Source organism: Lichenostomus cassidix, chromosome 6 (genome assembly GCF_008360975.1).
Source record: "Lichenostomus cassidix isolate B80296 chromosome 6, HeHo_3.0, whole genome shotgun sequence".
NCBI classification, from domain to species: domain Eukaryota; kingdom Metazoa; phylum Chordata; class Aves; order Passeriformes; family Meliphagidae; genus Lichenostomus; species Lichenostomus cassidix.
The window spans coordinates 16,144,337-16,168,639 of NC_139487.1; the positions used below are offsets into that span (position 1 = coordinate 16,144,337).

A 24,303-nucleotide genomic window follows, 5' to 3' on the forward strand; every position below is an offset into this window, starting at 1 on the left:
AGTTTGTTGGTTTTAGCCTTACTGAAGAATTACACATGGAACACTGAGTAAATTCAAAATAAGGGTATATAAATATTAATAAAAGAGAAAATATAGGTGACGGGATTCACATCAACTTAACGTGAAGGAGAATCTGCAAGCTTGGAGACAGGGAGAAGTGCTTCAGTGCTGACCGTGTTGTTGAGCATAGATCTTAAAAGAGCAGCCAGTATCAACTCTCCAAGCAGCAGCCAGGCTCCTGCCGGCCCGAGTCTTTCTGCACGGACGTGCCGCCGGGCTTCCGAAGCAGCCGATGCGGCGGCGGGGCTGTGTCAGAGCCGGCAAACCGAGAGGCTCGTACCCCGCTCCGGCAGGGGCAGCTCAGCCTGCGGGCGCCTCTGCTCCAGCTGTGGCCACCGGCGCGCAGCTTCCCGTGCGCGATCTGTGTATATATGTACATATATTCATATATACGTATATTCAGGGGGTTCCCAGAGCGCCCCTCGCTTGGGGCGGCCGCGAAGGAGAAGTCGGAGGAGGAACCGGCGCCCCGGACTGCAGGGAAGGGGCGCACCCCACCTGCAGCTCAGAGGGCAGGAGGGAGAGGGAGGCGGAGCGGTTCCCATCCCGTCGCCTGTCGCCTTCGGAAAGCAGTCGCTGGTGGAAACGGGCGATGGGCGGGGGTGGGAGGGGAGCTGCCGCCACCCCCGCCCGCCGCTCTGCCCGCGGGCTGGGGGCGATGGAGCCAAGCCACGGCCACCCGGGATGCGCCGTGGGCGAGCTCAGCTGCCCCGGGGGAAGTTGAAGGCTGGGCCCCCGCGGGCCGCTCGGCCGGCTGAGAGGGGGCGGGCGGCGCCGGGCGCCCGAGGAGGAGCCCGAGCATCCCGGCGCCAGGGGCAGCCGGAGAACGGGCGGCGGGGCTTCATGGGCTGCTCACGCCAGCATGGTGCTCGCCCTCAACGGCAGCCACCTCTACGGTAACCTCCGGCTCCTGGTGCTGGAGGAGCCGCGGGCGCTGAGCGGCGGCAGGATGATCGCCGGCTCCTGGCCCCCGCGCAGCCTGGCAAAGCTCGGCCCGTCGCCCCCCGCGTCGGCGCTGCCCACGGCGAGCCCCCTCCCCGCCAACGACTCCCAGTGCGGGGAGCAGATCCTCAGCTACGGCAACGCGGAGAAAGTTCTCATCGGGGCCGTGCTCTGCCTCATCACCCTGCTGACCATCGCCGGCAACTGCCTGGTGGTGATCTCCGTCTGCTTCGTGAAGAAGCTGCGGCAGCCCTCCAACTATCTCATCGTCTCGCTGGCCCTGGCCGATCTCTCGGTCGCCCTGGCCGTCATGCCCTTCGTCAGCGTCACTGACCTTATCGGCGGCGAGTGGATCTTCGGGCGCCTCTTCTGCAACGTCTTCATCGCCATGGATGTCATGTGCTGCACGGCCTCCATCATGACCCTCTGCGTGATAAGTATCGACAGGTGAGAGAGCCCAGCGCCCCGAGGCTTGCCCTGGCGTCCCGCCCGCTCGGGGGGACCAGGCCCGCGCCGCTGCCCGCAGCCCCGGGCACCCAGGACAGCCACCGGCCCCGGTGCGGGGGACCCGCCGTGAGCGGTCCCACCAGCGGTCTCCTGCCTCCTCCTCCGGGTCCCTTGGAAATGAGCCGTGCTCAGAGCAGGGAGCGAGGCGAGTGCCAGCCCTCAGCCTCTCTGTTCGAAGGAGCCCGCCGGAGCAGGGTGAGCTGCCGCCCGTATGCCAGCCCAGGTGCCTGGTTATCCCTCTGGGTAACTTCCTTGCTGTCACTCGAGAGCCAAGGTGTCAAAGCAAAACTGGACTTAACTGTCAATGTTTGCCTTGGCTTTATACAAGTTAGAGAGCATTTCCAGCTGCTTTAAAATTTGGAACGTATGTCTTTAACCTGCTTTATACCACAGATAGATTTGAGCTCGTTCTTACAAAGCTGGTGACAGTGTAGCCTCACTGGGCTCAGTGGAGTTTTACCAGACCAGAGAAGGTGGAGAAATTATAGCTTATTAAGTTTTTATCTTCATTCTAGGACAATCCCAGAATAGCTCAATTTAATTTTTGACAAATAATGTTTTGTTTGAAGGAAAAATTGCTTTCAAATGTTTGCTTTTCAAAAATTTTCACCTGCTGTCTTAAAAACCAAGTTATGCTCATTGACATTTAGCTTCTTCCAAACGATACAGTCACTGGGGCAACGAAGAGGTGTGTACAGTTCTGATGTAAAAAACATACCTAAAAACCCACATTTGCCTGTGTTAAGGAAGGTTAACAGATTCCTTTATTCCATGCAGGTGCTATTCTAAAGTAAGTTACAGTCTGTAGCTTCTCTTTTCCACAGCCTAAATTCTATGCCAAGAATTTTAGCAGCTACAGGGTAACTTTTTGTTATAACTCCACACAATTGACAGAAATTTAAGAACTTCACAACTATATTGTAGAAATAGTTTACCAAGTGTGATATTCAACAGCAGCCTTGATGACTGTTTATTTCAGAAAGTTTATAGAAAAACGTCTGCATTAGTTTTCTGCAAAGAAATAGTCTTTGAATTTTCTGCAAAGAAATAGTCCTTGAAAAGTGTTGTACAGTAAATGGAGGTTGTTTCATACCAAGGAGCATCACAGTTTGTATTAATTTCAGAACTTTAACTTCTGTACAAGCATCCTCTTCTCCAATGCTCTTTATTTTGTGACTTCTATTTTGGCCAGCAATTATCTGAATGCTGCAAAACTTTGGTGGTTTTGGTGGATTAAAAAAAAATTGTTGTTACATTGAAATTTGCTTAATTTTAACTTAACTAAGTTAAATTTTAAACTTAAGCTCTGTATTGTAAGTAAATATGAATAGGCTTATCTACCTTCTCTTCTCTGCTTTTCTATACTATTTGTAAGACAGGTGATTTAATTTTTCCACTCTCTCCCCATAAAGTATTTCTATTCTTTGATTGTTCTTATGTCCATCTCTGAGCTCTCTACCTCCATTTCTACTAACCTTTTGAAAACAGGCAAACATAATTAAGCTTTCCTCAGGATGTGTGGTGGTTCACATGGTAGCACTGGAGTTTTGCTCTTTTCCATTTCTTAGTGTAATATTTGAGGTCGCTGCTGTATGCTGAGCAGGGGCTTTGACTGAACTGGTCACACTGATGACTGCATCTCTTATCTTCTTTCAGTTCTCCCTTCACTCCCCTCTCCCCCTAAAGTACTAACAAGAGATATATCTCTGTATTGAGAAAGAATATAACTTCTTGTAAATGACTGATTTTCACCAGCTAGTGCTGATTTAAACGAGAATTATTCTCTCGTCTTTGCATTCTCACTTCTATCACTGAATGTTTATCCATCACTTTAACCATCTCCTAATAATTCATTATACTGTTGTCTACTCCCTACTTGAAATTAAAATTCGGTGACTTATGATGCTTTAACCTCTGTCACCGAAATCCATTATATTGTTAAGACAGTAGGTATCATAGATAAAAGGAGACAAGCCAGCAATTCATTAACAAAATGTCTCTACTACTTGGCAATTAAGAATTTAAAAATCTCCGTGATTTATAATTCTATTTAAAAAATAATCAATCTTATACTGTTGTAACACGGCTAAGCGAGGCCAAAGATTAATCTGGGATGTTAAATAATCTTTGAATAGTGCATATGTACAAAATATGCAAACCAGGGAGACATTATAAGAATCAAATGTGAATGATGAAACGTTGCCAGTGTAGCACTGATTGTAATTGTGCTGTCTTATCGGCAGTTGTTCTCACATGTATGTAGTTAGGAAATCCTTGAATGATCAGTGAGGAAAACTTATCTCTGAAAAAACACATACCTGCAGATTAAATATTGTTTGTGGTACAGGAGCTGCAAATCACAATGCATATAGTGTATTAGAGGGTCAGACCATTTTCACAAGGTCCATTTTTCCAAAGCTTTGGTGGAAACTCTTCCATGTCTTCTGTTATGTAGGAGGAGAAAATTACCACTGATACCTTCCTTACTAGCCTTACTATCTCAGGGCAATTAATGCTAACACAAATACAGGACCAGGAAATTTCAGTTGAAGAATTCCTGAAGCAGGGACAGTGCATGAAATTCACCATCCTTCTAGTTGGCCACTATCCTCAGAGGCATTTAGATGTACTTAAATCTTGTAGATCCTGGGCTCATACGGGAGACATTTGTTTAGGAAGAAGGGTTAAGACAAATAAATACGCTTGAAATATAATTAGGAATTGCAGTCTCATCTGGTTCTTTAGGACACTTTAGGAAACCTTTGTTGTGATCCAGTAACATCTCTCCCGAAGTAAAAGATGAGACTGTTGCAGGCAGCGCAGAGACAGCAAATGAATTGACTATTTTAAAATTTAATTGTTAAAGCTCTGTGTTCTTCCTGAAGCAGATGTAAGAATCAGGTAAATAGTTGAACGAGTATTACTATTGAATTAAGTTTAAAAAAAGGTTTGTCATAAACTGTTAGGCAGGGTTTGTAAGGAGAAATAATACCTTTTATTAAAAAAACAATTACATTAGTAAAAGAGAGGCTTTGAGGAGCTACCAAGCAGACTAAAGGAGTAAATTGACAAAGCGTTTTGATTTGTTTCCCTTGCACAGATAGATCCTACTCAGCTTATGCCACTGAGAGCCCTGAAATGCCAGCAGCTGGCAAGCCTATTGCTCGCAAGAGATTTTGCTGCACAGCCCTTAGTGGCGGATGTGTTTTTTAGCTGAGTTTATCAGTTGGAAAGCTCTGAAAGATGCATATTAGCATGGGGCATACAAATGGGCTGGTTTCATTCAGTTGTAAAGCTTTGTGGTTTTTTTCCTAGTTAGACACATCAAACACTTCTAGTACTTTTTAAGTTGCTTCTGTTCTAAGTGGTGTAAATGACAAGGGTGCAGAGTAGATATTACTGTGCTATCATGGGGCCATCTAACTTTGCACAGGGTGCACAAGGAAGAAGCTAGGTTGGAAAGGTAATTTGATTATTCACAAAGATCTAAATTTGAGGAGATCATGAGAAAATGTCCTTGAAGTTACCGTGAATTGGACAATTATGCTTTTCTTCAGATCATATCTTCCCTTTTGTTTCACAACATAAAAACCTTCAAAAATCTTTATCAGGGTGACCTGCAATGAACATATTATTTTTTAGGCATCTCTTTCTTATTTAAGCCCCCACTTTGGAAGAAGGCTCTTGGCTTGCAGGCAGGTCTGTCAGAACTAAAAGAGATATGATGGACAGACAAGAGTGTTTCTGCCTTTTCAAGTTTCATAAGGATTAAAACAGGCAAGACAGCGTGATTCTCAGTCAATATTACCTTTGCTATTCTTTCCATCCATGATAGGAGGAGTAGGTCTGTGGAAAGGCAGGAGCTACAGAGACTTTTGCAGGATAATTGGGCCTCAATGAATAGTGGTTTTCTTTAAGCATTTCTTATTAGTGTGTTTGGATATTTTTCTTTTGCTCTAAAGGCTCCAGTTTTCTGGTTTTGGATGAAATAAATCATATCACATTTAAATTCCTTTGCATTCTTTACATTTAAGAATGAGAAAATATTAGGAGTTAATTATGAGGGATGGATACAAACCACAACTTAGTGGGGAATGAACAAATAAAGGGAATTAATTGTATTTGAACTGGTGGTGTTTGCATGCTGATTCATCATGTTGTTCTCACCCAAGATAGCTAAGAAATGCTGTTTTGGAGAATATCCACAGGATAACTGCATAAGTAGCAATTTTTAATTCAATTTAAAAATAGTTCTTTGGCTTAGAAAGTGATAAAGTAACATAACTACTCAGATACAGTTGACGAATTATAACACTTTCCCCACACCCACACAAGTAATGAAACACTTTTTTGGGAACTTTTCCAGTCTGTATCTTGGCCAACAATTCACGAGTATTCCAGGCTTGCATTAAATTGATGAGGATTTAGAATGTGTATGCAGATAAGTGGGCCTTTTTGTTGATCCTGAGTTTTTTATACACAAGGATCAGCTCTCTCTCCCTCCCTGTTTTCCACATTCCAACTATGACTACTTATGCTTCTCCTTACAACGTGTCAGTCCCTTAAAGTTCATTCACTTCTTGAGTCCTTGTTCCATGCCTGGGAATTGAGCTGACCTCAAATTCCCTTAAAGGAAGAATGTGGAACTAAATTGAAATAAAGACTTAAGCACTTTCAATATAATCCAGGTGTCTAAGTTCTACCTACATCCCAAACTGAGTATATGACCTGAAAAATCTGTCAGCAATTTGCTAAACCTAATGGTACCTGGTAGTTCTGTGTGACTTCCTATTAGGTATGAAAACTTTTCTGCCTCAATGCCATGGGAGGAAAAGGCTGCAGGAGGAAAACCCTGCTCAGATCATTCACAAAATCCATGTAGAATATATATGCAGAAGTAGCTATGAAAAAATCCTCTATGTAATATATTTTGAATCTAGAATAAACATAGGCAGCCACCAGTAGTGCCACTTGTGAGATTTTGTTCAATATTACACAGAAATAACCGAGAAATGAGGAAAAAGCTAAAAGGAAATATAGGAAAAGTGTGTGATGGAGTTATTGCAGCTAAGGTCTATATTGCAGAAGAAAGCTTTGAGTTCAATATGGCAGCTAATTTCTAACAACAACCACCTTCACAAGAGCTATTTTTTCATTGTTTAGCTTGATAAACAACAGTACTCTTTCTGAGTCTGTAAATAACTCGTCTAGCTTATGAAAGGCACAAACAGCTTTGAGAAACTAAACTAAAGTGAAAAAGAACAGATTTGGTCTTACTCCCTTCCATGTAGTTTTTCTAATGTAGTCTATTTAAAGAATGTTCCTTAAGTTGATGTAGTTTCTTTTTTTGCAGAAAATTTATTGCTGAACACTTATGCAATCTCTGTTTCATTATTTATGTTGAAAAAAGGTACAATATAAATTTCTGGTCCAAAATTCAGAGATGAAGAAATTGAATTGGAAGTTGGATTCATTAAGTAACATAAAGAAGTGCAACGTGTATCTGTCATTGAGAACCCACTCCAAAAGAGTAAATTAGTCTAGGAGTTTTTGTTGCATTAACATGATCCTATTTCTTTAGATACCTTTCTGTGACATCCTTGAGTATCTTTTCCTATGTCACATATGCATCCTGAAAGAGATGGAGTTACTTACAGCGTAACCAGGTCTTAACCACAAGTATTGTTTTATGATGTCTTTGCAGAGACATTATGCTTCATGACCACACTGCCAGATGCATTATAAGTAGGTAGGAAGTAACAAAGAAAAGTGATTTTATAAAACAGATGGACTATTTTGTGAAAACCTAACTCAGGAAAAAAATCTGGAGTTTTAACACCAAAGTGAGTGGAAGTTTTGCCCTTTTGCAGAAGAAAAGGGTGTGAGATCTGAAGTTTGGTGGCTGTGTCTTGTATCTGCACAGTAGAGGCTGACAAAGTTTGGGAAGTTAGAAGATGCTATAGAAAAAATCTGTAGATAGATTATTCTGTTGCTGTTCTATACTGGAAGCATTTAAGCAGTGTTACTGAAAAGGAGTCTCTAAGTGTGGAGATGCAAGATAACCTAGAGATGGCAGTGCAAAGGTGACTGCAGTTGGTAGCTATTCAAGGTGCGTGAATGAGGAGTTGTAGTTCAATGACGAGCAGGAGATTTGAGATTAAAGCACATTTACCTGAATGCCTTTTCTTGAAACTGGATGTTGCAGTTCCCCCCCACATTTGAAACGATCTTCTGTTTGCTCCTACCAGGGTTTAACACTGGATGAGTTTTCAGAAATGATTTTGGGGTCTCTAATTCTTGGGGGTTCATCCAGACATTTCAAAGGAACCTGACAAGTCAGAGGTAAGGGAACATTAATTCACATTTTTGTCAAGCAGGGCATTCTGAAGACATTTAAAATGTGATTTCTTTCCTATCAAGGTCACAAAAATAGTTTCTGTAAATAAGCTTGGATTTGCTTCAGGATTCACAGCCAAAATACGATTCTAGAAACACTCCTTTTAGTTTTTGAAGGGAGCTTTCAAAAATACATCCTATTATAAGTCACAAAAATGCAAATGCATATCAAACTGACATGATATGTAGTGTAACCTGAGTACACTGGTATCAAAATATATTTTCCTAGTGTTTTTCTTGAACTGGATGAGTATCATAGAATGAAACATCAAAGCTTTTGTAGTTTTGTGCACTGGAACAAGATCACTATATCAGTAGCAGCATGCTCACACAAGAGTCTAGAAGAACAGAAATTAATCAGGGAATGTTTTCACTTTCCTGGAATAATTTTCTTTGAAAATTATTTCTAAAACTCCCTGAAAATTATGTAAAGTATCTCATTCCTTCTAAAGAAACACAGTAATATTTTTGATATTGTTGTTGAGTTTGAAATATTCAATTGAAAATATTTGTGGCAATATTTTGCAAGTGTCTTCATCTGCAGTTGATATATACATATGGCACTGTCTGACACCTACAAACACCTCTTTTTTTTTTTTTTTTCTCTCTCAATATATAACACATAGATCTGGTCCTTCCTCTGTGGACTAGAAGGTCTGAAGAAAGCTGGCCATTGTAGGTCTTGTACGAAAATAAAGAGCTTGAGAAATAGTTGAGTCTGCTGAAGTGCAGCTGTCATAGAAGAAAACAGGGGAGCAAAATCACAAATTCTGATATCTGCATGTCCAAAGCACAATGTCCAAAGCATGTCCTAAAGCAATATTCACTGCATTTTGTTCTAATGGTCACTACTGTCTGTGAGGTGAGGATAAGTTCTTTTACCTGGAAAGCTTACAAGTTTTAGTTTTTCTTGTTGTACTGGATAGCCAACTATTCCTAAAGGATTGAATCATAGTATAATTCTTCCTATGAATACTGAAAAGAGGCAAAACCTAGCTGAAATTTTTTGAACAAACTCCTGCTGCAAATTTTCATTCTCAAAAGAGTCCAGTAATTAAATATGTCATAGTGAAAATTTGTTTTTATTCTATTTGAACTAACATTGGAAAATTAAAGATTGAGCATCATTGATTTTCTTTTTGTACCTTAATGTTTATTCAAGGCTTTGTATAGAAATCTAGATTATCTGATACATATGGGTGGTTCTGTACATATTAGCATGTATGCAAATCTTGTTGTGATTCACTTCTAAGAATAAACATGTTTTTTGGCTAATGTACAGACAAGAATGAACTCTCTCGTAGTGCAGAACAAAGATGTGAGTGGGAATCAGATCAGCACTGAGTATATTCTTTCTGTCTACTGTGGCCTTTGCTGTCAAATTTGAGCTAGCACAAGACACCACTGAAGGCAGTTAACTTCATCACTGATAGCTATTTCACTGCTAAATAGTCATGATTGCTTAAAAAACAGCCCAAAACACAAAGCCAAGAGGGATATTACAAAAATAGCTTTTTAAATTAAGGAAAACCGGGGTGAAGTCTATTCTTAGAGGTACATTGTGTCTTGATGAAAAGGCTGGCAGCAAATTTTTTCCTGAGCTATAGCAAGGAAATGGGTGGGGTTTTGGTACTCTTAAACACTTTAAACCAAGTTTTTTAGCTTGTGGAAGTGTAAGATATCACCACAAGGAAAGTTGCTAATCCATTTTTGTGTACAGTTCTTATGTTTCTTTACGGAGATTGTGGGAAGTGGAGGCAGAGCCGTATGGAAGGTAACGCTTTTCTCACACTGGAAACTATTTGTCCTGCAGGGTTTAGCAGGCTGAGGGCCAAGCAGCAGCTTTCTGTGTATTAACAGTGGTGGGAAAACTGGACAGGTACCAAGGGAGACCAGACAGAGCTAGTTGTATCTCAGACATTCACCAATCTGGGTAAAATCAGAACTGGCAGCAAAGGCTTGCCTGCAAGAGCACTATTTTTGTGGCAGAATTATGTACAAACGTCCTATTTTTTATTTTTTGGCTGTATCCAGGCTTTTGGGCAGAGATTGTAATTGGTGATCCAGACAAACACATCATGAGGTCTCTTCCCAATAACCTGGCATGGAGCTGTGCCACCTTCACTGCCACTGAAGAATACTGATCACTACCCTTGGTGGCATTGGAATCATAATTTCTCATCACCCATACAAGTAACTGTAATCAATCTGAAATATGGCCTATTGCTGCTGCAAGTGAAATTGAGCCACCAATAAATAGCTGTCTTTAAGTACCTTACTTATAAACTGTTTGCTTTTCATGAGATGTGTTGGAGACTGGGGACAATGTATTTCAACATATGGTTTGCAGATCTCTAGAGAGGGACACAAAAGGCAATGGCAAAAATTTCAAGTCTGTGGCAGTTACATCTGTTAACTACAGGAATGTTCCCATGTGAGAAAATACAGGATTCTTTTTGTCAAAGTAAAGAATACTGCTCTAGAAAATTTACTCTGATAACAGTTGTTCAGAAATTGTCAATAGGCATGAATATTAGAAGACAGAAATGGAAGGCATAAGTACAGATAAGTGAAGTTATGCTATTATCTAAACTTCTGGTAGAATTTACAATGTAACAGTCATCATGAATATAAGCCATGAAAACATGTTTTGATTGTCATGGAATATTTCAGATATACAGTGCCATTTGCCAGAACAACTTTCTATTAGCAGTTATCCATATGGGTTGTTAAATTTTGTTTATTTGCTGTAGAAGTTGACATTTAGCAAATAGTTGAAATATTAAATCCCTGAACAAAGTGTGTGTTGTCTGGCCACAAATTACTTATAAATATTTCTACCCATGACCCAAAACAGTCCCTAACAAGATGCAAAGCTTTTCTTTAATAGTTTAATAAGATGTTTTGATGCTAAAAATGGCACAGCTTTTGAGCTTTGGCTCAAAAGATTTAATATTGTTATGTACTGCAGTTTCCCTTTTACCCAAAGTATCTGCGTTTGAAGACACGCTTCTTATCACAAGCAGTTTTAACAACAATACTGATTGTAATGTCTCAAGAGTGTATTGTCCCACATTAAAAAACTATTTTTGCAAAAAGAGTATGGTCATTAACAGAACACAATATTAGTTTTTTAAAAAAATAACTGAAATTAAAATAGCATAGTGGACCACTTTGCTATGAATTAAACAACACAAGAAGGAGCTAAATATTACCGAAGCCTGTTATTTAACACAAAGCTTCTGCACTCTTGCTGAACTATCAAAATAAAGGGAGTATCTTGTCAAATATCTCAAACACCTGCAGCTTGCAGTGAGCCACCTGAGATGTCCATAGACCAGCTGTGGAGATTCATCCCATGCTCATGCCGAAGTTCTGCTCCTAAATTCAAATAAATGATTGAAGTTTTCAGCCCAGCAATGAGAGCTGTTATCAATGAAAACTGTAGTCACAGCAATAAACCTGAGGTGTTTCAGTCTATCTGCACAGAGCTGATGCCACCATATCTCAGAAGAACCTTAGAGTTGCCAACTTGCTGCTGAGGAAGAAAAGCAAAAGAAAGAAAGATAAACTCACTGAGAGGTGGGAAGAAGGGCTTCTTTCTGCTGATCCCCTTCATTCCACTGCTTTCTTCTGTGGTGCAGCATCTGTAAAGTGAATATAGAAGAGAGTTCTGGGATCCCTGATAATCTTCACATCCTGCTATCTTTAAAGGCTTTGGAGGAGGAGGTGATCGATCATCAACTGTATTTCTGTTTTAGCATAAGAGATAAAAGATATAGTTCTAAAAGATAAAAGTTCTAAATTCTGGGAAATACAAAAAGGTGTTATGAAGGTATTGTGACCACACAATCACACACTGAGCTGGACAAATGATTATTTGTGAATGATCAACAGCTGAATCTGTCCTCAAATTTTGTCAGGCTATACAGAAAGCCCAGGGAGAGAGAACCAGAAACTCCTTTCTTGACAAGAAAAAGCAAGAGGTTCATTTTGTAGATTGGATGTACTATGTTTTCATGCCTGGGAAGTTGGTGGTAGCAGTTTGTGTTGAAAAGTGTTCTATATTTTAAAAATATTTAGTGTTACAGATTTTGCATGATTTTAAAAAGAAGGAAAAATATGAAGGATGTTGCTGAAAAAAAAGAATACACTGTAGTGGAAATTTGTTGCGGGCAGGCCTATTTTCAACTAGATAATGAGGACACACTGTCCTAGCTAATTTTTTCCAGGTTTCTTGTCTTGTGATCTCTCAGCTTACTTCCAGTTACCTTTACAAAAGCAAACCTGGTGACATCTTAAATGGGGAGTATGGATTTCTGGATTTGGATTAAATGTTACTGGAGCAGCAAGCTGAGAAAAGCCACCAATGTGGAACCACAGCCTGGCAGGTCTGGCCAAAGTCCCAGGAGGTTCGAAGTCCATTAGGGTGGAGGATTTGTTAGCTAGAAAGAAAGAGTGTGCATTTGGCCATTACTTTCTTCACTCCCAAGGCTGCTGGCAAAATGAATAAATATAATGACAAATGAACTATTAAATACTGAGGTTGGGAAAGGCTGAACATAGTTTTACCCACTGCAATTTGGGTTTTGCTGCAGTTACTTCTCATCACTAGATCTTTCTGTCCTTCACCCTTCTCCTTTAGTTAAAGGGCATCTGGAGCTCTGTATTTAGGGATTCTGAGTGGCTGAAAAGGGAAGAAATATTTATAAAGTAATATTAAATTCCTGAAAATGTTCTATTTTGAGTTTATAGAGGAGAGCTCAACCTGATCAATTTATTTATTGATATTGAATTCCAAAATATCACTGAATGAGACATTTTGGGAGGAAAATGACAGCAGGCAGGAGAATTACATGTGATGGGAGAACTTGAGAATGGGTGTTTAAGTGTGCTGTAAATGAATATGTTATTTAAAATGAGTGCTAAGGAAATAAATGACATATGGTTGAGAAATGTGGGAACTACAGTAAACCTTGCATTCATTGACATGGAAGATGATGAGACACGATAACCTTATTCTGAACCACATACTGAGCAGAAAATGTACTACTAAAATACCAAGAAATGACAAAAAATAGCTTTTTATATAGGTTACAGGAAAGGAATCACCTTATTATCTAATGATAAGTTCCTGAACCAAAAGTTTCTGCTGGAAAGGACTGTGAACAGCAGTTTTCTAAAAGGTTCTTGAATTATAGACTCACAATTTGATCTAATCTCCTGCCTTCCTTCCTTGATAGCTTCCCCTCATGCTGTGCTCTCTCCAGCCCACAGGCCTTGCTTCCAAAACTGGTTATGATTTTTTCCTGTGTTAAGACTTATTCATACCAGGAAGGGAGAAATGATTTTACTACTGAAGGAGAAGCAACTCCAGTGCGTTTCTTTAAAAAACAACTAGCTAAACACTATACAAGATGCTTTGCACATCCCAAAGTTTTTGAAAGAAGATTCTTAATTAAACCTGCTTTAGAATTGGATTTTCCTGTGTATCTAACACAGTTTATTGATATACTTCGTTTTTTGTCTGGCCAAGCTTGGGCAGACAAATAAAGCTTGAGGTCAACACCTGTAATTTTCGCATACCTGTCCAAGTGGAACACAGCAAAACTTTTGTGTTATTTAAAAAAAAATTCAGATCTGCCTTCAGGTCAATACAACTACGGACAAAGGCAAAAATGTCCAGGTAGGTTAGGTCTGTACTGAGATTCATCCATAATGACTGTAAAGGCATTCCTTAGGGATCTTGAAAAAATTACTGGCATGAAGAAGCAAAGAGGAGACTTTGGACCAGGTCTTTCCAGCATTTTTCCTGTCTCTTCAGAGAGAGGAAAAGAAAGAAGGGGGAGGAGAGAAGAAGTATTCTGGAGGGGATTGTTCCTTAAGTGCTTTGTCTGGACATATTATGTTTAAACTGTTTGTATTCAAGGAAGGAAGAGAAGGGACATAAATATCAGAACATTTAAATAGCTATTCCCTGAGGGTACTTTGTTTTAGTACAGTGGTATTATCAGTTCAGTGGGCTGTGATTTTTCATTTCATTCATCACTTATACTATGGAAATTTCTGAAATGTTTAATTTAATTGTACTAAAGACATCAGTCATGATTTTCTAGTTAAAGTTGTGGGAGGCTTTCATTTCGAAACACTATTATAACCTTCAAAATAATTCCTTTTAAGCTGATGTTTAGTGCCAATCCAAGTATGACTCATGTAGTGAAGTTGGAGAAAATCACCTTAGCCATTTCTGCTTTATGGCAGTCTGATGAGAGTTTTCTTTTTTAAAAAATAAAAGACAGTATTTCACAGCTCTGAAATTGAGCCTACACACATTCTTTGACAATAGCCCTGTGTGTGAGGGACAAGAGGGTTGAGATGAGAACACAAAAGGAAAATGAGGATTTTCTAGTTCCACTCTGCAAAGCATATTCTCTTCCATTTTTCTGTTTTTGTTTGTTCAGAAACTGCCTCTGTTTAAAAGGCTAGGGATTTCATCTGAGCTGGTGCTTCAAGAAAGCACATCTTTGTTTAGAGGGGAGAATAAGTCCCATGTAACACTATTAAACAATATTTCAAGTCAAGCCTCATCCTTCCACAGTGGCTTTTGGACTGTGTGCATTCATGCTCCAGGTCTCTGCTGCTTCTTGAGATCACTGACAGCACCACCTCCCTCCAGTCATGCCACGTCATTTACTCAGATTCATTTGCCCTTTTCAGAATTATCCAGCTCTCCTCTAACATACAAAAGGCTATATGAGATAAAACCTCTTTCCCAGCTTTTTTCCAACCTGAACTATTTTTCTGCATGTTCAATCACAAATGAACATTGCATCATAATCAGACAGAAATAAACAAGGATGTGATTCTCCTTTAATTATTTTTCTAAAATAGAGTTTTTCCTATCTTAGTCACCCAGATAGTATCAGAAGGTAAAATATCTTCTCTAGCCTCTCAAAAAGAGGCAAGGCATGTTTTAATAACTTAATAAAAAGAAATGCTCCAGCATACACATAAAGATGAAAAAATACGTAAGACAGACATCAACCTACATGTAATTAGATACTCTGTTAACAGTTGACATGATGCAAATGCACTGCATTTATCTCTATGGGTCTACAATGTTTTGGGATAATAAAAAGGGTTTTAACGTGGAATAAGTTGAAATGTGAAGTTTAATAGTTTTCTGATATAAATCCCCTTATTTGATATAGCAACAAATTACCGTCTTGGAAGATGTTTTGGTTTTCCTTTTTCTCCTTGATTGATAAAATGACTTAACAACTACTGTGGATTACATCACAGGGTATGAAGCTGTATTCACAAGCTTCTGCACTTGTGAAGCAGTTTGAGTGTATACTACAATGAATTCCATGAAGAATTTTTTAGTAAAGTGGATATTTCTTAAAAAAAACTGAGAAGTCTTTCTCTAGGGAATATTCCTAAAATTGTAGCAATATGTATTGAAAATTATGCTTTATTCTGTATTTTAATTTAATTTTTAATTTAAAAAAAAGAGAAAAATATAGGGAAAGCATTTTGACTCATACTTCTTCTACAAAAAAAACCCAAAACACCCAACCAAAACAAAACAAACAAGCAAGCAAACAAACAAACAAAAAACCAAAAAACCACCCAAATCCCCCTCCAGATCTGTGCTAAATAAAGGAGCTTACAAATCTGAGAGGGTGTGTGTGTGTGTGTGTGTGAAAAGGCAGAACTGCGTAGTATGTCCCTGACACAGTTGTACATTTTCTTTTAGAAAAGCATGAATTTTTTTTTAATTTTCCCTCAACCTTCCACACTGTTGAACAGTGAAAAGAAAAATGTTTTCCCTATGTGTGACTTGCCCAGATTTGGAGAGCTTTTGAAGTGTTACAGATTATCTATCAAGAAGTGGGGTGAGAAGCACTTTTGAGCTCTGTAGATAATTAATCCTATTGCACTCAGTAAGCAAACCACACTTGTATACAGGAAACTAATGATGAAACCCACAAAGTTGGAATTCAGATGTTTTGAAAAAAAAAAAATAGTAAGTCCTTCATTACAGAATGCAACTTAATTCTAAATAATTTGTGTCCAAAATCTTTTCAGTTTTCAAATGCCTCTGGTTTCTATCTGGTGAAGGATTAAATGAGCAGAAATTCATCTCCCTTATATCTCTTACCTTAATGTCTCTGGTGATGGTGGAAAAAGGAAAATATACATGGACTGTTTTCTTCAAAGAGAGTTAATAAGAACATTGAGTCTATAATTCAGAATATTTATAAGGGTAATTGCAAAATATTGGGTAGGAAATATGTATTATCTAACATTCAGGAAGTGTTGAAAGGTAAACATCAGCAACTACATGTTGGAACCCTTCTTTCCAAAAATGTATGATTTGCAGTGGAAAATGAAAGGTTACTGAACTGGTTTGTCAAGAAGCTGAGAACAAGATGTGACAGGTGATAAATGCTTTGACAGTCATGCAGGGTGAAAATGAAAGGCAAAGGGTGAGGGCAGTTGAAAGAAATTTTTCAAGGTCTGAAAGTAAAGAGGAATATAGTTTCAGAATTACTAGTAAGATAATAGAAGTTGAATGGAAAATGTTGCACGTATTCTAGCAGAAGGGTTGTTATGTATTTCTTAGAATGAGAACACAATGCATCTCCCTGTCTATGGGATGGGAGCTCAGATTAGTAGACAAAGATGAAGAAGGAAAAGCAGAGAGCTAATAGAGAAAGTGAAATAAGATAGCAAGAAGGTGAAATGAAAATGAGTGAAACAAAAGAATGAAAAATAAGCTGAAATAAATACGAAAAATATGAAGCTGTAGAGTTATACAACATGAGAGGAAGAAAGTCCATGGAAGCACAGAGAAATTAAAAGAAATGTAAGCGAGGAGAAAGCAACCTTCCACTATGCAAATTACATTCCTTTAGCATGAATAGATATTTAATTTTGATTGACTTAATCCTCCCCCACTGCCAGGAAAGCCTACACTTCTTCAAGTTCATCAAAAATAAACCCTTACAATGATTTTTGAGAAAAAGAAAAATCAAGTCAGAACATTTACTATGTAGAACAAATTCAATATGTACCCACTATAACAGTGGGAATAAATGTCATCCTATTATAAAGAGAATTAAGAAATACATTTAATTGAGAACAAAAAGGGGAATAATGTAAATTGTTAACCTTACTGAAAGCAAAACAAGTATTTCATTCTCATTCTTCCAAATACCAAAATTAACATATCACTGTTTCAATGATAAGAATAGTGTTGAAATTTTATGAAATGTGAAGCATAAACAATTAGAAAAATAGATATCAAAACATACATTTAAGATCTTCCGTATTTGTATATTCACCATCAACTGAGAAGGATCAAGCAGAGCTTTCTAGGATTTCTAGCATTTAATATGTGGAAGCTGACCACTGTGCTAAGACTTTTTATGAGCTGTGTACTAATTCACAGCATAGGAAAGATGCAACATTTTACTAGAGAGAGCACAGAACTAGTCAAACAGTCTTTTCCTCTCCACTGAGCAGTGGTTTGATTTTGTTACTTCTGGCCTCTCACTCTACCATTGAATGATATTTTATGTTTAGGTTTTAAAGGGACTCAATTAAAAAGTTATGAAAGGTTTCCTATAAGCATTAAATTAGTAACTTTTGATAATTTCTGCTAAGGAGAAAAGTATTTTACTGCCTCTGAAGTATCCTCCTTTTCCCAGGCAATAAACTGCTTGTGATCATGATGTGATTACGAGGCCAGCCTGTATTTCAGAAAGGCAAAGTTCTGTTGTACAATAATTAACAAGGTAATTGTCACGTTATAACACCATAGCTGTGCACTGCAATGCTCATGTCTCACCCCTTAGGTCTTTCTATGTTTCTGTTCTTTTAATTCTGTCTCAATTACTTAAGTATGTGATGGGAACACTCTTTCCCTGATAATTTTTTATGTTTGTATACCTTTTTCTATTTTAAAGGAAGTCTGAGGGACAGAGCATCTCTTGCATTGTGTAAACACATCATCTTTGAAAAGAGAACAGTTTCTGCTAGGTGTTTTGACGTAGCCATAACAGAAAGAATAGATTTGGTATTTCTTTCACAGTGTTACATTTACATTTGAAGGAAAGGGAAAATAATATCTAGGTTGATCACTATACTAGGGACAATATTTTTGAATGCTGCATAGCTTTTAAGAATGGCATTTTGCTCCTATTATTTTGAAATGTCTCTTAAAGTTGAGCTGAACCAAACAGAAAAAAATTATGAAAGATGATGAGAGAATCATAGCCAATGAAGAAAAATCAGCAGATCAGCATCATTCTTCAGAATAAGTTATTATTGCAGGTGAACTACAGGATGTGATTCTATAACTGGGTTTGCAAAGAAATCTGTGCATGGAGATATGTATTGAAGACTGAAGGATTCTGTGCTAGAGAAAGAGAGAAGCAAAAGAGTAAGCATTGTTGTGTTTTTGGAATAATGCAGTTTTATGGCTCTTAAAATGCAAAAGCAGAAGAACTGAAAGAACCTCATATTAAGTAAAACTCCTAATCAAATGGTAACTGATAACAAAACAATATATTGTGATTCCTGTCAGAAGTAGCTGTAATGCACATCTGTATAATTTCCAGTATAATGTTTCTAGTTTTATTCCATAGTAATCCAATCTGCTTCATAAAAGCATAGTCAGACAGTGAAAGATCTAATTCTGGAATCTGTTAGATAAAGTCAGGGAATTCTGAGAGACAAATGTGGACTAAATAGAATGGAATTTTATCTGCCTGTAAAATACATGGAGACCAGAGACAAGGGAATTACGTGTGTGGTACAAAAGTTGCATAAGTGAAGCTGATGTCATGGTGCATTTAATTTATTATTGAATTGGGCAGGAAGCTTCAAGATTATTTTAATTCTTTTAGCTGTAAGATTTTCTATTGCTCCATGACTTTGCTCACAGCAACAGACAAGTCCTTTCACTTTTTATCTTCTAGCCATATAATGGAAGTTATAAAGAAAGATTTAGGACACGTGATCACAAACTGGACCATTCTGTTACTATTTTCTTTCTATTGTTGAAATCAATGTAGCTGTTAAGTCTCAGGTTGTTTTCTGGATATTTCAAAAGGTGTGAGAACCAGACTCATCTGCCTGTGTGATCTACAGTTCAAGTGACAACAGAGACTTTTGTAACCCTGTAGGATAAAAATTTTTCTGTGTGGCCATTGTAATGCATCAGTACCAGAAAAGCCAGAATGAAAAATCCCACAAACTGAATAATCTCAGGAGCAGACTTATACAGTTATAATTGTCTTACATTAAATTGCCTGTGATAATTTCTTGTCATTACATGCTAACCATTTAGAGATACTGGGAAAGAATTCTATGTCACAGAGAATCAGATTTTTATTAAGCAAGAGGAAAGGATTTACTCATTTACCTTGTCCATTGTTGGTGCTCATTGTGTGAGTGTGGCGAATGGCAATTGTGTACAATGGCTGATGAAAGGAGGGAGTTCTTCACCCTCTCCCCTCCTTGGTTTGAGCAGAGCTCCAGAAAGAGGATGGGGTAATTTTTCCTCCCCAGAGCTGGGCACACTATGTGTGCCTCACATCTGAATGGGACTGCAGCAAAGAAACCAGTTTCTGAATCCCCAGCGTGGACGAAAAGACACTGAAGAAATTGTAACAAACCAACCCAGAATAGCGATGTGCTCATGTGTTTATACACATTCATTCAAAAGTTTACTCTGCCCTTCACTATTTACTACTTTTTTTATCTCTGGTTTTTACTTTGAGCTCTTCAAGCAAGGGTCTGCTTTCCACCTATGTGATGCAGTAGAAAAAAGGTTTCCATCATCCTTTTTTGTTGTATCCATTAGACACTAGTGCTAGATTCTTCCTTGTCACTGTTCTCCACACACCCAGCATCCTTGGAATGGCAGCAGGATGTGACTGCTGTGTGTTGTGCCCCTTGCAGGGTTACCCACCAGGTACAGCATCCTGCACTTCAGTGCATACAGCATACAGCATACAGCATACAGCATCAGGCAGTGCTGAATGGAAAATGCCATGACCACTTTAGAAGAAACAAACTGTTCATCTGCAGTACTCTGCCTTTGGGGAATAACCCAGATGCAGACCTCACTGTGCTGGGTGTGACATGGAGAGATGCCCTGTCTAGCAGAACCATGGAGTCAAGAAATTCAGAGCACGAAGGATACAAAATAGCATTGCCCTTCTTTTACAAGTGAGAACTGAGGCACAGTTTCTCCTCCACCGAGATCAAAATGAACATCTGTGGCATGTGAAATCTCAGAATAACAAGTCTGAGACACTTCTTTCATGTGGGGGATAGCTGAATTACATTAAATAGGCTTTTTAGGGACTCTGACTTCATTCTTTCCCAGTAATAAGACCTCAGGGTGTTACTTATTCTTGGATATGTTAAGTTCAGCTGATTTACCTTTAGTATCTTTTATTAAAGATTAAGAATTACAAAGCATTTTTGCACTGAATTTGACACAATATCTTTTAAGTTAATGAATCAATTAAGCCCTGAACACTCTCTAGTATATTAAGACAACAGTAGCGATTTACATTATTTTGACTCTGCAAATGAGTTTTCAAGGGTAATGGATTTCATGCATAGACTTTAAAAGATAACATTCCTTCATTTGTGCCTGCTGACTTCTTTCCCCCAGCATACTACATTTAGCAAAATGAATCAGGCAGAAAGGATGCTGGTGTATTTTTATGTTAATTAATGCATTTTAATTTCAAATAGCATTTCTGGAAAAAAGATACACTCCAAAAAAAGTGGTGCCAGGGTAAAACTAATGAATTTTAATCCTTTTCAGTATACTTATGCTTTCACGAATTCTTTTTGTTACATTCTGGTGCATGAGAATGCATCAGTAGGCACTCAGAGCACGCAGCCCATAGATCTGATTTTTACAGAAATCCAGCTTAACTTTTTTAGCTACATAATAAAGTTCACCTCAAAAGTGTATTATTTTTAGTGACCAATTGGGTAATAGCTAGAAAAGTGCACACTTCAGGAAGGTAGGCCAACTTTTTAAGGATTTTTTTTTTAAACAACACATCATAAGTGACAAGAAATCTTTGTGCACAAAGGATATGTTTAACTGTTTTGTACCTAAATTGTGCTATTAGACAAATTTTAAGGCTGGGCCACACTTGTCCCAGAAATACTGCAGCTGATAACTCACCCTTCCTGCAGTTGCATTGCTTAAAGCAGTGTGATGTATCCTTTAGGTAGTTAAACTGAAATTTCACTGCATTAACTCTGCTCGTCTGTATCTTGGAGCACCTTGGGTCCTTGGGAGTGAAAATGGTTTTGGCCATGGTGCTGTAAACAGAAATCTCTGTGGTTTCTGCAGGATGCCCATGGCTGCTGGAGCTGGGCCAGTGACTCTTTTCTAATGCTGGTGGTGAGGGGAGCAAGGAGCAGCCCTCTTTAACAGCATGGACCATGGATCTCACTGCTCTGATCCTAGACAATCCCAACAACAGTTCTTAGCTCATGGCCCCTCCTGGCACAGATTCACTGGCAAAATACTGACCTGCTGTAATTTACTTGTCCAGAATAGGGCACAATAGGGCAGTCTGTCCTTTGTGTAACACTTGTCATAACATCAATATAAAACCAATGACACAGTTGAGGAGGATTGTTGGTACTCATCAGAACAGATCATTACATGATGTTTCTTTTACTTCCATAGCTGCAGCATACCTGGGTGCTTGTATAAAGCATGAGCCCTGGCCATAATTTACTGCACGGCAGTAAAATCAACAATGCAGCATTCCACAGAGCCATGCAAATCTCATATTTAATGTGCTAAGTGAATTGGCTGAGAAAACATGCCCCCCAAAAATATCTTTAGTCACATTACTATAATTCTTGTTTGTAACCCTCCAGAACCTTCACTGTATAAATAAACCCTGGTAGCTCTTGAAACCAAAACATTATTCTGAAACTAGATTTGAAAAAATTTCTTTTACAAGTAACAAAGCAAGTCACACTGATTTTCTCAAAATTCTTTTGGAGGAAGTGAAAAGGAACAATTTGGGAAGTTAACAGTACCTCATAGGTAAGTTCCAATTGAGCAGAAACTAAAATTGAAACAAAGAATATTGGGTCTAAATGAAGGCATCTGATTCCATCCAAGAGAAAATTCCCATGGTTAGAGAGGAAATACACAAATCTACTAAAGTTGAGAGCAAATTCAAACTTAGGATATTGTTATCCAGCCAAATAGAGCCATAGTAATACTATTGTAATTAGAAAAAGATACATATTTAAAAGTACCACACGTTAGGAAATATAAAAGTTGTCAACAGATTTAATTTCTTTTTTCTAGAAAAAATGGACCCATTATAAACATTTTTCTTGTCTGTAAAACTGTGTTTTCTTCCCCAGGTCCTCTTGAACTATGATAGATTTTTATTTGTTTGGTACAAGTTTGACACTTAAAAAACACAGTTTGTTTCTAATTAAGTGGTGATAAAAAGAATGATTTTAGTACTAAAATAATCTACTCTTGGTATAAGTTTGCTGTTTGTTATTCCTGTCTGAAACATGAAGGTAAGAAAGACAACTCACATCTCAGCTGAGTGGCAGGGATTTGTAACTGTTGAATACATAAGAAGAGTCAAGATAAATGCTTGCTTGTTTTAACAATCATTAATAGGCTTTGTAGAATGAGCATTCTTCTATACGCCAAGATTTTATAAGTTAGCAAAAAAAAATTAATGTTTCAGATTTTCCTTAAAAGCTGAAATAGGTTTTATGTGCCTGAAGATTGAACAAATTCATAAAAATCACAGCCAGTTATGGCCAATGGGAGATTTCCTTTTGGAATAAAAGACCTTTTATACAGAATACTAACACTATAAATTTTAACATGAAATACACATGAATTTACAAGTTAGAAATACAGGCAAAGAGAGGATTGAAAAAGATCAAACAGAAAACTTAGCCAAAGATTTTAGTTTAGGGCGGATTACGTGAAATAACTTTTAACAGCTAACCCCTCCCCTCTGTAGTAACTCTACATTATCCTTCCAGGTACCTGGGAATAACAAGACCTCTCACGTACCCTGTAAGGCAGAATGGGAAGTGTATGGCCAAAATGATCCTGTGTGTGTGGCTTTTATCTGCCTCCATCACCATACCCCCTCTCTTTGGCTGGGCTCAGAACGTGAATGACGAAAAGGTTTGTCTCATCAGTCAAGACTTTGGCTACACCATTTACTCCACAGCAGTTGCATTTTACATTCCAATGTCAGTGATGCTTTTCATGTACTATCAGATATACAAAGCTGCCAGGAGGAGTGCTGCTAAACACAAGTTTACTGGTTTTCCCCGTCTGGAAGAAATGGATGGGATTTCTGTGAATGGAGTCGTAAAACTGCACAAGGAAGCTGAAGAATGTGCTAACTTTTCACGACTCCTAAAGCACGACAAGAAAAATATTTCCATCTTTAAAAGAGAACAGAAAGCTGCCACCACCCTAGGGATTATTGTCGGGGCTTTCACTGTCTGCTGGCTGCCCTTTTTCCTCCTCTCCACTGCCAGGCCCTTCATCTGTGGTACAGCGTGCAGCTGTATCCCACTCTGGGTGGAGAGAACATTTCTGTGGTTGGGCTATGCAAACTCTCTCATTAACCCTTTTATCTATGCCTTCTTCAATCGGGACCTGAGGACAACCTATCGCAACCTGCTGCAGTGCAGATACAGGAATATCAACCGCAAACTCTCAGCCGCGGGGATGCACGAGGCTCTGAAGCTTGCAGAAAAGCCAGAATTTGTTCTGTAAGGGCACTCATCCTCTACTGTGATAATTTGTTGTTTTATCATGTTAGCTTTTACCCCACAGATTCAAAAGATGAGCTATAGGAAGAACCAGGCTTCTTGAGGACTGTTAATGCAGTCATCAAGAAACTGGAATGGAGCAAGTTAGAGCCCACCAGTCCTAATCAACCTGGAAAAACAAGACCACCATCTAAAAGATTTGGGTGTAAGAGAAGTATAAGAAATGAGGACAGTGAAATGTGGTGCAGGATCTTTGAGTTGTTAGTGAGGAAAAGGCAAAGTTGGCCTAGCCCATTTGTTTGTCCCAAAAATGTTTTTTAGGTCTGAATGTTGGATGCATTTTGTGTCCTAGAGATTCTTTGCTCTAATAAAGACCTGAAAATGGTGAAAAGTTAATTTCTTTCCACTTTTTTATTACAAAAATAAACCATTTAAGAAGAAGCTGGATCAAAGAACTTCTATTGCTTATAAATATTCTTTATTATAAAACCCCATATGTTCCTTAAACATTAATTTACTGGATTGCCTGGAAATGAGCTATGTTGTGAAATTTAATATTGCCTTTGC

General features: G+C 38.6%; 1 protein-coding gene across 3 annotated transcripts in view; it reads left to right on the forward strand.

The window, feature by feature from the left end:
* Window positions 1–445: 445 nt before the first annotated feature.
* Window positions 446–24,303, forward strand: part of HTR7 (5-hydroxytryptamine receptor 7) — a 33,390-nt gene continuing 9,532 nt past the window's right edge. For 2 of the 3 annotated variants that reach the window (XM_085065262.1, XM_085065263.1), the window contains exons 1-2: window positions 449–1,449; window positions 22,990–23,736. In XM_085065262.1, coding sequence (XP_084921388.1) covers window positions 923–1,449; window positions 22,990–23,736 — 1,274 coding nt within the window. In that variant the 5' untranslated portion in view covers window positions 449–922. Of the gene's footprint in view, window positions 1,450–22,989; window positions 23,737–24,303 lie in introns of all 3 variants that reach the window. The other variant, XM_085065261.1, reaches the window with a different exon arrangement.